Source organism: Xenopus laevis, chromosome 3S (assembly GCF_017654675.1).
Source record: "Xenopus laevis strain J_2021 chromosome 3S, Xenopus_laevis_v10.1, whole genome shotgun sequence".
In the NCBI taxonomy this organism is placed as follows: Eukaryota; Metazoa; Chordata; class Amphibia; order Anura; family Pipidae; genus Xenopus; species Xenopus laevis.
The window spans coordinates 5,693,961-5,707,195 of record NC_054376.1 but is presented as its reverse complement, the minus strand read 5'-3'; the positions used below and the strand labels follow the sequence as shown (position 1 = coordinate 5,707,195).

Here is a 13,235-nt window from a genome sequence, read left to right as displayed (position 1 = left end):
GTAATGTCTCACATACACACCCTACTACTTTAAAGCGCTAAATACATTTTGTGTTAATAAAAATAAGAGGATTCTGGCAGAGAGCCCAGAACACTGAGCAGCTGCACTTAGATACGTTTGTAACAATTGAAAATAAACAAAGACACCATTGTAACCATTTCAGATAAGCAGGTCTCTTGGGGAAATAGTTAATAACTGTAAATACTACATATCCCAGCAACCCCTGGAGAACCACTAGAGGGTGTAACAGCACAGCTGGATACCCCCAGCCCATGACCTACATCTTTGTGTTTACATTGTGCCACACGCCTGCCCTGTTCCGACCACTTCCTGTTTCTCTGTGAGGAAGCGTTAAGCGGGCTCTATGGCAACCAGAGACGCTCCAGCGGAAGTGGCGAATCTGACCGCCCATTGGTCGCTTAGAGATCATGTGATGCACTTTGACCTTGGTCTCGCAAAACAAACCGAGAGGAGAGGCTTCGTAGAACTACTCTTCCCAGAGTGCATCGCGGAGGGGAGGAGCGTAGCGGGCAGCTGACTCGTCCATAGGCTGCAGGTTCCTCGTGTGATAGGCGTCATGGGTGACGATTCCAGGCAACCCGAGGAGACGAGAATAAGGCGGAGCGGGCCGGGAGGTGAGATCAGAGCGCTGAGCTGTTGAAGACGCGGAAAGGGGAAAGGTGAGGAGCTTGTGCCGGGGTCGGGTCCTAGATGTGGCTTTGTTTGTGTCTTCCGACTGTCGCGCCTCTCTGTGTTACCCTGTGTCAAATGTGACTGTGAAGCTTCCCTTGTTTTGTCGCCTTTTTCATAACTGAGAACCTGATCCATTTCCCTTCCCTGTCAGTCTGATCCATCCTCCTTTATCTCCATCTGTCAGTGCTGTCAGTCTGCTCCACTTCTCTCTGTCCTCTCCCTCTGCTCCACTCGCCCCTTTCTCTCCCTCTGCTCCACTCGCCCCTTCCTGTCCCTCTGCTCCACTCGCCCCTTCCTGTCCCTCTGCTCCACTCGCCCCTTCCTGTCCCTCTGCTCCACTCGCCCCTTCCTGTCCCTCTGCTCCACTCGCCCCTTTCTCTCCCTCTGCTCCACTCGCCCCTTTCTCTCCCTCTGCTCCACTCGCCCCTTTCTCTCCCTCTGCTCCACTCGCCCCTTCCTGTCCCTCTGCTCCACTCGCCCCTTCCTGTCCCTCTGCTCCACTCGCCCCTTCCTGTCCCTCTGCTCCACTCGCCCCTTTCTCTCCCTCTGCTCCACTCGCCCCTTTCTCTCCCTCTGCTCCACTCGCCCCTTTCTCTCCCTCTGCTCCACTCGCCCCTTTCTCTCCCTCTGCTCCACTCGCCCCTTTCTCTCCCTCTGCTCCACTCGACCCTTCCTCTCCCTCTGCTCCACTCGCCCCTTCCTCTCCCTCCTTCCTATCCCTCTGCTCCACTCGCCCCTTCCTCTCTCTGCTCCACTCGCCCCTTTCTCTCCCTCTGCTCCACTCGCCCCTTCCTCTCTCTGCTCCACTCGCCCCTTTCTCTCCCTCTGCTCCACTCGTCCCTTTCTCTCCCTCTTCTCCACTCGCCCCTTTCTCTCCCTCTTCTCCACTCGCCCCTTCCTGTCACTCTGCTCCATTTACCTTTAAAAAATATCAGTCTGCTCCACTTACCCTTTCCTGTCAGTCAAACCTCTTCCCTTGCCATCAGTCCACTCCACTTTCCTTCTCTAACACCCAGTCTCCTAAACAATTCCTTAAGCCGTTTGTCTGTCCCCCAATGTAACCCCAAGCAGTTTGTCAGCTCCACTCATTGCCATAGTTGTGAGTTCTATCTGTGAGTGTATTTGCTGTAAGTGTCAGCTGGGAATACTATAATGTATCTCTTGTGTATAAATACACCCTGAGCTCTGTGCCCAACCAACCCTCCAACTCTGCATCGCTGGCCCCACTTTGCGCTTCTTAGTTGCCTCACTCACTAGCCATGAAATATGAAAATAAAATGTAAAATTCAGGCCGGTGGGTTTATGTACAATGTGGGGCACATTTACTTAGCTCGAGTGAAGGATTAGAAAGAAAAAAACTTCAAATTTTCGAAGGTTTTTTTTGGCTACTTCGACCATCGAATTGGCTACTTCGACTACGACTTTGAATCGATGATTCGAACTAAAAATAATTCGACCATTCGATAGTCGAAGTACTGTCTCTTTAAAAAAAAACTTTGACCACCTACTTCGCCACCTAAAACCCACCGAGCGCCAATGTTAGCCTATGGGGAAGGTCCCCATAGGCTTTCTAAGTATTTTTTTAGCGAAGGAAAATCGTTCGATCGATGAATTAAAATCCTTTCGAATCGTTCGATTCGAAGGATTTAATCGTTCGCCCGGACGATTTTTCCTACGATTGTTCGAATGAACGAAGTGCGGTAAATGCTTCGACTTCGATATTCGAAGTTGAAGGATTTTACTTAGACGGTCTCGATAACCCTTGATATTCGACCAATAGTAAATGTGCCCCTGTGTGTAATGACTTCTCTCTGCCAAGGGAACATGAGCCTCATCCTTTTCTCTGTCACCATCAAATTACACCTGCCTGCTGTCTACTCTGCACTGCACCTGCCCTGGTATCACATAATGGGTCTTCTTCTTCTTTGTTCTTACCACTCCCACCAGAACAGCCTGACAGTTGCACTAAACTGCCAGCCCCCTGTGCCTGCAATTACTAAGTGCATCAACTCACCCCAAGTGGCTGTAGTTCTGTTGCACACTTACTCCTCCTCCAAAATCAGACTCCCTTAGGCTGCTCTATAATTCATGTCGACACCTGCCCTGACTTATCTTTCGGATCTAACCAGTAGCTCAAGTTTAACCAGCCGAGCAGCATTATCTTTCACGTCTGACCAGTAGTTAAAGGGGAACTTCACCCAGAAACAGTCCCCCTCCCCCCACATATGACCGAAATCCTAAGCAGCTTTCCAATATACATTAATTTAAAATTTTTACAAGTTTTTATGTATTTGTATATGTAACTGCAGTCGGGAGCTGTATGCCTTTGGCTGTTTTTTGTTTTCTGCACTGCTAGTTCTGACTCCTGAAGCAGAAGTTTAAAGCCGCACGGCAACTTGTCTTCCAGCCTAGAAATGGACAATAAACACTATGTTGGTGCCAGTTTTATGGCACACCCCTTACGAGGTGTTTATCTTTTTTTTTTTTTCCCAAGGAATACAATGCACTATCTGTTCTCACCATTGAACTTTAATTAGGGAAAAGCCAAATCCGTGGAGAGAGCAGTACCAGGGCAACATTAGGAGTTGACTGCTGTGTCGTTAAAGTGAGTCACAGGTTGTTAAACAGTGATGTTGTGTAATATCGCCTAAATCTGCTGTAACATTAACCTGTTACATGCCAGTTTGTATTGCTTCATTATTTAAGCCAGTGGTTCCCAACCTGTGAGAATTGGGGTGAATTGCCATTTTCTGTCATACATACCCTGAAACCCAGCTTGAAGGTCAATTTGGCTGAAATTTGGGTGATAAAGTGTCCCTTTATGACACGAAACGCGTAAGGCTTTTACCTTTTATACATGATGTAAAAATAAATATGTTTGTACTATTTAAACATTGAGCTCCTGGGTTCTACTTTTGGATGTTCCAGTTTGATGCCTGCCTACAACTTTAATTTTTTGTGATTGAGTCCCCTCTGCTCAAGGTCTGGGGCATGAGAACCCGGACCCAACATTAAGGGGCAGATTTCTCAAAGGTCGAAGTGAAAATTTGAACTAAAAAAATTCTATTTGCATTTTAAAAATAATCGAAAATTCGAAATTTATCATCTACTGTCTCATTAAAAATTGGACTTCGACCGTTCGCCATCTAAAACCTGCCAAATTGCTGTTTTAGCCTATGGGGGACCTCCTAGAACCTACTTGAAGTCAATTGGTGGAAAAATCAAAGTTTCTTTTTGGAAAAACTTCGAATCGAATTCGATCAAATGCGCTGTTACTTCGATTTGTACGAATCGAATTTCATCGAAAACTGACCTATTCCGGCTATTTTACTATTCTTTTAGTAGTGGGCTATTTCGGGAAATCTACATGTCTATGGCCAGCTTTACCGTCCCAATGTGTTTTAAAGGACCAGTAACATTAAAAAAAATTTTAAAAAAATTCGCTTCTTTATAATAAAAAACCCAACAAGACAGTTTTAACTTTTAAATCGCAAAGCTTTTATTAAGAAATAACGTGCCGATTCTCTGCATGCGCTCCTCTTCATAAACCGCTACAGGGCGACGATCCATTGTGCGGCACTCGATTTCTCCTCCATGCCTTCGATAGGAAATAGCCAGGAAGGAGAAATCGAGCGCCGCACGATGAATTGTCGCCCTGTCATCGTTTCTGCAGAGGAGCGCATGCAGAGAATTTTCGATTTAAAAGTTAAAACTGTCTTTTTTGTTACAAAGAAACACATTTTTTTAATTTGTTACTGGTCCTTTAAGATTAAAGGGGAAGCTCCTTCAGTGATCACTTTCAGTATCGGAGGTTACGTTTATTAGCAGCAGCGTTTAATTAGGCTGACTGCATTTTCCACGCAATTGTTGTAAACGCTGCTCCTTATCTCCATGCAGGACCTTGACATTAATATCTTGGTGAGGATTTGCGGGATTATGAGATGTGCTCAAGCCAATTAAACATTATAAGCTGACAAAGCAGCAGTTGCATTGGAAGTATCTTCATGTATTGGGATCGCGGCAGATGATACAAACCGATGTTCTGCTTGTCTATCTGGGTTTTTCTGAATTAATCCACTGCTGTGGGGGTTATGTAGTACAGCGAGTAAAGTATTCCTCAGCCCAGTAACCCACTGCAACCAATCAGATGTTTTCTTTCATTCCTCTGGCTGCACTCCCTCAGTAAAAGCTAACTGCTGATTGGTTGGTATGGCAGACATCTGTACTTGGTTGTTGGTTGTGCCAGACCACCAGGGCTGGAACTAGGGGTAGACGTAGGTTTCTGGAGCAAGTAGGGGGGTGCAGTCGGAGGGAGAGTGAGATAGCAAAGGCCGGCAGTGGGGGCAATTGACAGAGGTGTGGGCCATGCAGAGGGGGGAGTGGTGTGCAAACTGATCAAGAGTGGGCCACTCAGACAGGGCCCTGGATTAAGTAGTATTGCCTTGGGCTCCAAGATTTGAAGCTCGAGCAGTGCATAAAGTGTCGCACAAAGTGCAAGTGGACTTTGTTCAAGTCATCAAGGCCAAAAGACGAAAAAATTAAAACGGGCTGATAAAAGCTGTCGACAAACAGTTGGCAGCTTATTGTCCCTTGTGTGGGGCCATCCGACGGGCTTCCACGATCGATATCTGGTCGAAAGTCAGCCAGATCTGGATCAGACAGGTTGAAAAATCCCGTCGGATCGCGGCCGCATCATTGCGTTCATGTGGTCCAGTGATCCGACCGCCCGTATCGGATCCATTATGAATGATCTGATCGTTGGGTCCTAGGGCCCATGATCGGATCAGCCCAATATTGCCCACTTCAATGTGGGCATATCGGGGAGAGGTCCGCTCGTTTGGTGGATCACTTAATCCGCAGGCAAGGAAGAAAGGGTCTTCAGACTCAATTTGCCGCATGGCTAGCGGGGTCCCAGTATCCATCCCCCCTCCAGTGCAAAGGCTTACAAGGGGTACAGAACTGAAGAAATAGGAATTTGTAATTGCAGGCAGGAACCAATCCGGAACAGATTATGTGTAAAAAAACATAAAGCCTTACGCGTTTTGTGTCACCAAGGGACACTTAATCATAGGCTAATATTAAGGCATAGCCTATGATTAAGTGTCCCTTGGTGACACAAAACACGAAGGCTTTTTGTTTTTTTATGCATAATGTTTTTTGTACTATTTTTAAATTTTGGGCTCCTAAATTGTACTCCTTGGTGTTCCGGATTGATGCCTGCCTGCAATTACGAATTCCTATTGAATTACTCTCCTAAGGTGTGGGGCATGAGAACCCACAGTAAAAAGTGGTACGCTTATACATATATAAATCCAAGGATCTTTCAGCTTCCAGTGTTTCCAGAGCTGAAGAGGTCCCAAAATTGATTATGCCCTATGCAAGCCAGGTTCAGGGGGAAAAGAAACCTAATGACCCCCCCCGGATCAGCGCAGACCCAGAGGTATTGCACCAAATGCAAAAAGTGCTAAAAAGTTAATTAATGTATACAATTTTTATAACAAGGGATTTAAAAATGATCTTGGCCATGGGCTTATGAGCAGATAGTGATACTTAAGTGAGGATGTGCTGTGCTTCCACTACTACTTGGCACGGTTGTGCCGACCACTCTCTCTCTCTCATATTCATTCCTCCCTGGCAATGCACCAATCACGTCCCTGATTCTGTATGGGCTATTAGTGAGTTCGGGCAATGGTGGGGTTCATTTCATTGCAGGAGACATGAGCTGCCCTGTGGCTCTTAAGCAGAAAAGCACCGTCCATTTTGGCCCATGAGATGTTCCTTATTTTGCTACAGAAAATGAAACGGCCGAGGACATGCAAATATGGCAGTGCCGTTGCATATATGCAAATATACAGAGAAGGATGTGCAAGAGCCTACAGTTCGCTATATCCTGCTGTATTACAGTGCGATTCATCGAGGATTATTTCCAAAATGAACACGCTTGATACTTTAAAGGGGAAGTCTGTCTTATTCTCATTGCACATGGTCATGTGTGTATAGGAGCAGCCTACCTTTGCACAGCTGACCCTCTCTATTTAAACTGAAGGTGCATGAGCTGATTAAAGCAGCCAGCTTGATCCGTCCACAGCAAGTCAGCTACTTATTGGCCAATGTACGAATGATGGCCTGCCCAACTGTGCCGGAACCTGGATTTGGTGCTTATCCGTAAAACACTCCACACTCCATTGGCCCAGCCCTAGTTGCTTGCAGATATTTGCCACCCACCCTTTTTTTTTTTAAAATTAAGCAATATTTGTTTTTTTTACAGTGGTTGTCCCACCCTGCCATAGGGTGTGCCTCGGGTTACTCCCTACCGAAGAAGTTTAGGCAGAAAATCAAGTCGGTAATAATATATAAAAGTGAAGACATATATTGCCCCTCCCTATGCCTATGGCAGAGACAGGGGGTGATAGACAGGCTATTGGCATTTGGGCTGCAGAATTGCCTGAGTTCTATAAATAAACAAGACTAATAAATCCATCCCTCAAGGTGGGACTTCTAGTTGGCCGAGGATGATATGAAGCCTTGGGCATATCTCCCATTTTGGAAATAGAAAGAGGGACAAAAAGATTTGCCGCATGGAGCATACCGAATATATTTGACCACGCCCATTTTTGTGTGACCACACCCCTAATTACCATGTTCATTTGGCATTTTATGAAAGTTTCTAAACATTTCTGTGTTTTTTTTTTTTCCAGTTATTACAGTTTTGCTAATGGCGGTGAATTGCCCTTTAAAGGGATTGTTCACCCTTCGAAACTTTTTTCAGTTCAGTTGGTTTCAGATAGATCGCCAGAAACGAAAAACGGGGTGAAATATCGCCTGCGATAAATCTTCAATGCTAATCTCATTGAGACTTCCCATCTGCAAGAATGTGAATCGCCGGTGGGATAGCATAAGCTTCGCTTTGGTATTCTGAAGTTGCCTCACATAGAAACCGGGGCGATTTCAGAAATTGAAGAGACACTTCTGCCATCCCACGGGAAGGTATTTCTGTCAACAAGAGTGATTTTTTTTGGGGGTGTCGTCCAGTTTTGTTCCTGCTGAATTGTGCTTCATATAGAGAAATACCTATGCTGCCATAGTTTTATGGAGTCTTTCTGTACAGACTATGAGCAAACCTAGGGGGCTGTTCCTGCTGAATTGTGCTCAGTACAGGGGAATACCTATGCTGTCATAGTTTTATGGGATCTCTCTGTACAGACTATGAGCAAACTTAGGGGACTGTTACTGCTGAATTGTGCTTAGTACAGGGAATACCTATGCTGTCATAGTTTTATGGAGTCTTTCTGTACAGACTATGAGAAAACTTAGGGGACTGTTCCTGCTGAATTGTGCTTAGTACAGGGGAATACCTATGCTGCCATAGTTTTATGGCATCTCTCTGTACAGACTATGAGCAAACTTAGGGACTGTTCCTGCTGAATTGTGCTTAGTACAGGGAATACCTATGCTGTTATAGTTTTATGGGATCTTTCTATACAGACTATGAGCAAACATAGGGGCTGTTCCTGCTGAATTGTGCTTAGTACAGGGGAATATCGGTATCGATATTGGTGGTGAATATAAATAAAAGAAAGGGGGCTTCCCCACTGCAGAAAAACTGGTGTGTGCGGATCCATAATTGTTGAATTGCTGTTGCTGAGGGGCCTTGTCGGGTCGGCGGATGACCAGCACCACTAGAGCAGCGAAAGTGAGTAAATTTCCGGGTGTGCGGTGTAATCACTTCAATATACTTGAATACCTATGCTGCCATAGTTTTATGGGATCTCTCTGTACAGACTATGAGCAAACTTAGGGGCTGTTCCTGCTGAATTGTGCTTAGTACAGGGAATACCTATGCTGCCATAGTTTTATGGGATCTCTCTGTACAGACTATGAGCAAATTTAGGGACTGTTCCTGCTGAATTGTGCTTAGTACAGGGAATACCTATGCTGCCATAGTTTTATGGGATCTCTCTGTACAGTCTATGAGCAAACTTAGCAGGCTGTTTCTGCTGAATTGTGCTTAGTACAGGGAATACCTATGCTGCTATAGTTTTATGGGATCTCTCTGTACAGACTATGAGCAAACTTAGCAGGCTGTTTCTGCTGAATTGTGCTTAGTACAGGGAATACCTATGCTGCCATAGTTTTATGGGATCTCTCTGTACAGTCTATGAGCAAACTTAGCAGGCTGTTTCTGCTGAATTGTGCTTAGTACAGGGAATACCTATGCTGCCATAGTTTTATGGGATCTCTCTGTACAGACTATGAGCAAACTTAGGGGCTGTTCCTGCTGAATTGTGCTTAGTACAGGGAATACCTATGCTGCCATAGTTTTATGGGATCTCTCTGTACAGACTATGAGCAAATTTAGGGACTGTTCCTGCTGAATTGTGCTTAGTACAGGGGATACCTATGCTGCCATAGTTTTATGGGATCTCTCTGTACAGTCTATGAGCAAACTTAGCAGGCTGTTTCTGCTGAATTGTGCTTAGTACAGGGGAATACCTATGCTGCCATAGTTTTATGGGATCTCTCTGTACAGACTATGAGCAAACTTAGGGGACTGTTCCTGCTGAATTGTGCTTAGTACAGGGAATACCTATGCTGCCATAGTTTTATGGGATCTCTCTGTACAGACTATGAGCAAACTTAGGGGACTGTTCCTGCTGAATTGTGCTTAGTACAGGGGAATACCTATGCTGCCATAGTTATATGGGATCTCTCTGTACAGACTATGAGCAAACTTAGGGACTGTTCCTGCTGAATTGTGCTTCCTTCTGCTCTTTCTGGCTTCACAAAGAATTGAGTATTAACTATACATTGTATACTGGGTAACTTGATGCCCTATGGGATGGGTAAGTGGCATATAAATACTTTATCTGGGCACCACAATTATAGTCTAGTAGATCTGTTGGCCATTGTGGCTACAGCATTCTCTGCCAACAGATGGGTTTATATACATATATCTTTATTTCAGCTGAAATATGTATAATTTTGCCGCTCCTTTTCATTAAAGCAGGGCATTCTTCGACCGGGTTCTATTCGTCTCTATAAATATCCCTGGTTCACATCACATGCACATTGTGTACACGCCATTTAGCCCCCCCCTCAGAGGCTCCCCCTGCTTATTTTGGTAGGAACGGTGGTTACACGCAGTCCTGAAAACAAAAACAAACAGCTGTAGGACAACCGAACGCTTTCAGCTCAAGGATCTGCCGTGGTTCTTTTTCATTAATAGAAGAAGCTGGAAATGTTTTTGAATGGAGGTGCCATATGGGGGCTTAGGAAGTAACCGTGGCATAGTCTAGAGAAAAAGGACCCACTGATTTGTTAAATAAGAATAAAGTTATTCATGGCATTTATTCATTTAGCAAACCGCTTTGTTAATGGTATATGCGACTCCCGGTGCTAGTGGAGCTTACAATCTAATTTCCCTATCGTAGTCTTGTTTTATCTGGAGCCAATGAACTGACAGTAGGAGGGACCAGAAGGAAACCCACATGTTATCCACTGTGCCACGTAAACAGCTGTTAGACATGTTGTTGTTTTGTGTTGGAAAAGAAACTGTGACCTAATGCAAGAAATCATCTCAAATCACTCCCTTCAGTTAAAAGAACCCCATAATATTACAGTTTCTATACTTTCCTAGGATAATGTGTACAGTATAAAGACTTTGTACAAACTTAGGGGTTGTTCCTGCTGAATTGTGCTTCATATAGAGAAATACCTATGCTGCCATAGTTTTATGGGATCTCTCTGTACAGACTATGAGCAAACTTAGGGGACTGTTCCTGCTGAATTGTGCTTAGTACAGGGGAATACCTATGCTGCCATAGTTTTATGGGAACTCTCTGTATAGACTATGAGCAAACTTAGGGGACTGTTCCTGCTGAATTGTGCTTAGTACAGGGGAATACCTATGCTGCCATAGTTTTATGGGATCTCTCTGTACAGACTATGAGCAAACTTAGGGGACTGTTCCTGCTGAATTGTGCTTATTACAGGGAATACGTATGCTGCCATAGTTTTATGGGATCTCTCTGTACAGACTATGAGCAAACTTAGGGGACTGTTCCTGCTGAATTGTGCTTAGTACAGGGAATACCTATACTGCCATAGTTTTATGGGATCTCTCTGTATAGACTATGAGCAAACTTATGGGCTGTTCCTGCTGAATTGTGCTTAGTACAGGGAACACCTATGCTGCCTTAGTTTTATGGGATCTCTCTGTATAGACTATGAGCAAACTTAGGGACTGTTCCTGCTGAATTGTGCTTAGTACAGGGAATACCTATGCTGCCATAGTTTTATGGGATCTCTCTGTATAGACTATGAGCAAACTTAGGGACTGTTCCTGCTGAATTGTGCTTAGTACAGGGAATACCTATGCTGCCATAGTTTTATGGTATCTCTCTGTACAGACTATGAGCAAACTTAGGAGACTGTTCCTGCTGAATTGTGCTTAGTACAGGGGAATGGGATCTTTCTCTACAGACCGCAGAAGTCTAAGACCTATATAAGGCATTTAAATAGATATGTTGACTTATAATATCATTATATTTTACAACAGGGGGTACAATATTAACTATATTAACCAAGAGATTGTTGCATATATTTGGTTTTGCCTACTGTTGAACTAGAGCTTTCAACATCCAGAACTGTTGCTTGTTACGTTCATTGGATTGGACTGATACTCTCCTGCATCACAGATATTTTGCTGTACATTTCAGCTGGCAGGTTCTACTGAATAGTTGCCCTTTAATACCCTTTGCCACTGACCTTTGTGTGTTGCCCATCCCAGATGTGCCAGGTTCTTTGTACCAGTTGGTATAAGAATGTAACTGACGCCGGCCTTTGTTCTTCCGTTTTCTCTGGAGTCTAAACTCTAATAAAGTCACATTTAAGGGAAGGGAAAATGAAAGCATTATCGTAATTACTTTATTTTTGTGCCATAGGAAACCTAGGCAAACGCCAATTTATATTAGTAAATATAATATACCTTACTTTTGAGTTAACTGATAGTATGAAGTAGAGAGGGATATTCTGAGACCATTTGCAATTGGTTTTCATTTTTTATTATTTTTGATTTTCCAGTGATTTAGCTTTTTATTCAGCAGCTCTCCAGTTTGCAATTTCAGCCATCTGGTTGCTAGGGTCCAAATTACCCTAGCAACCATACACTGAGAGACTGGAATACGATGTTCCAGAGATTTTACTTCTGGCCTGGCAACAGCTGGAGCATTACACTATGTGCCTGAATGAATCAGTCTTGTTTTAGTTTGGAAGTAGATTCTAATTCTTTCTGTAGTTTTTTTTTTTGCTGAGACAGAATGTTCTGTTATACAGATAGCTAGAATCTCAGCTGCCATAAAGCAGGACAGGACTGCTGCTTACAATGGGGATCAGATAGGATCTGTGCAGCCACTGGGACAGAATGTTCTGTTATACAGATAGCTAGAATCTCAGCTGCCATAAAGCAGGACAGACTGCTGCTTACAATGGGGATCAGATAGGATCTGTGCAGCCACTGGGACAGAATGTTCTGTTATACAGATAGCTAGAATCTCAGCTGCCATAAAGCAGGGCAGGACTGCTGCTTACAATGGGGATCAGATAGGATCTGTGCAGCCACTGGGACAGAATGCTCTGTTATACAGATAACTAGAATCTCAGCTGCCATAAAGCAGGGCAGGACTGCTGCTTACAATGGGGATCAGATACGATCTGTGCAGCCACTGGGACAGAATGTTCTGTTATACAGATAACTAGAATCTCAGCTGCCATAAAGCAGGACAGGACTGCTGCGTACATTGAATTTCATAATTTTTAACCTACTCCACTTTACTCACATTGTTACCCTTGCTCTATATCCAGAGATCTTTTGCAATTATTGACGTGACATATGTTATATGAGATTTATAACCGTAGAAAGTCCAGTCCTTGGAATAACTGATAGTGGTCGAGGGTGTGTTTCCCTTATCAACGTGAAGTTTTTCTTTATAAGAGATTGATACAGACTTCACAACTTCACTCGGGAGGGAGCAGCACGTTAGCAGCCGGCCGGATATTCCCTGACGAATATGACTGCCTATTCTCCCAGTATGTGCCAGAATTCCAGCCAGATGCCCTTTGTAGCCACTTTAGAATTCCATAGGCCATGTGTGCGGGTGCTCACACAGCGTTTGGGTTAAAGAACAGAAGAATTGGCTTCTGAGGATGTAAAACTAAAGTTCTGTGCTTTGTTTGCAGATATCACCTGTGACTCTGGCTGCTCGAGGCGAACGGCTTCTAACATAGACAGGTCTCCTCATCCCATGAACACACAAGAAGAAGAACAAGAGGGGTGCAGCACCGGACCCGAGTCTGTCCTGCGACTGCGCAAAGGACACATGCCAGTCACCTCCACAGACTCCCAGCATGAACAGTTCGACAATCTGTGCCCCCTCTTGGCGGACCCCCCTCCGAATCCTGCACCAGATAATGTAAGTACAAGCTTTATTCATTATAAGAGTACAGGTATGGGACCTGTTATCCACAATTCTCATGACCTTGGG

General features: G+C 44.4%; 2 protein-coding genes across 4 annotated transcripts in view; one reads left to right on the top strand and one right to left on the bottom strand.

Annotated features, from left to right (window-relative positions):
* The first annotated feature begins 609 nt into the window (after positions 1-609).
* The window catches only part of adipor2.S (adiponectin receptor 2 S homeolog), a 38,756-nt gene continuing 26,130 nt past the window's right edge, over positions 610-13,235 (top strand). The window contains 2 exon segments of one of the 3 annotated variants that reach the window (NM_001093867.1): positions 610-680; positions 12,931-13,163. In NM_001093867.1, the coding sequence (NP_001087336.1) occupies positions 12,996-13,163 (168 nt within the window). In that variant the 5' untranslated portion in view covers positions 610-680; positions 12,931-12,995. 3 annotated transcript variants of the gene reach the window in all.
* LOC121402298 (vicilin-like seed storage protein At2g18540) lies at positions 883-1,608 on the bottom strand. The gene has a single exon (XM_041589022.1). The coding sequence runs from the start codon at positions 1,606-1,608 to the stop codon at positions 883-885; it is 726 nt and encodes a 241-aa protein (XP_041444956.1).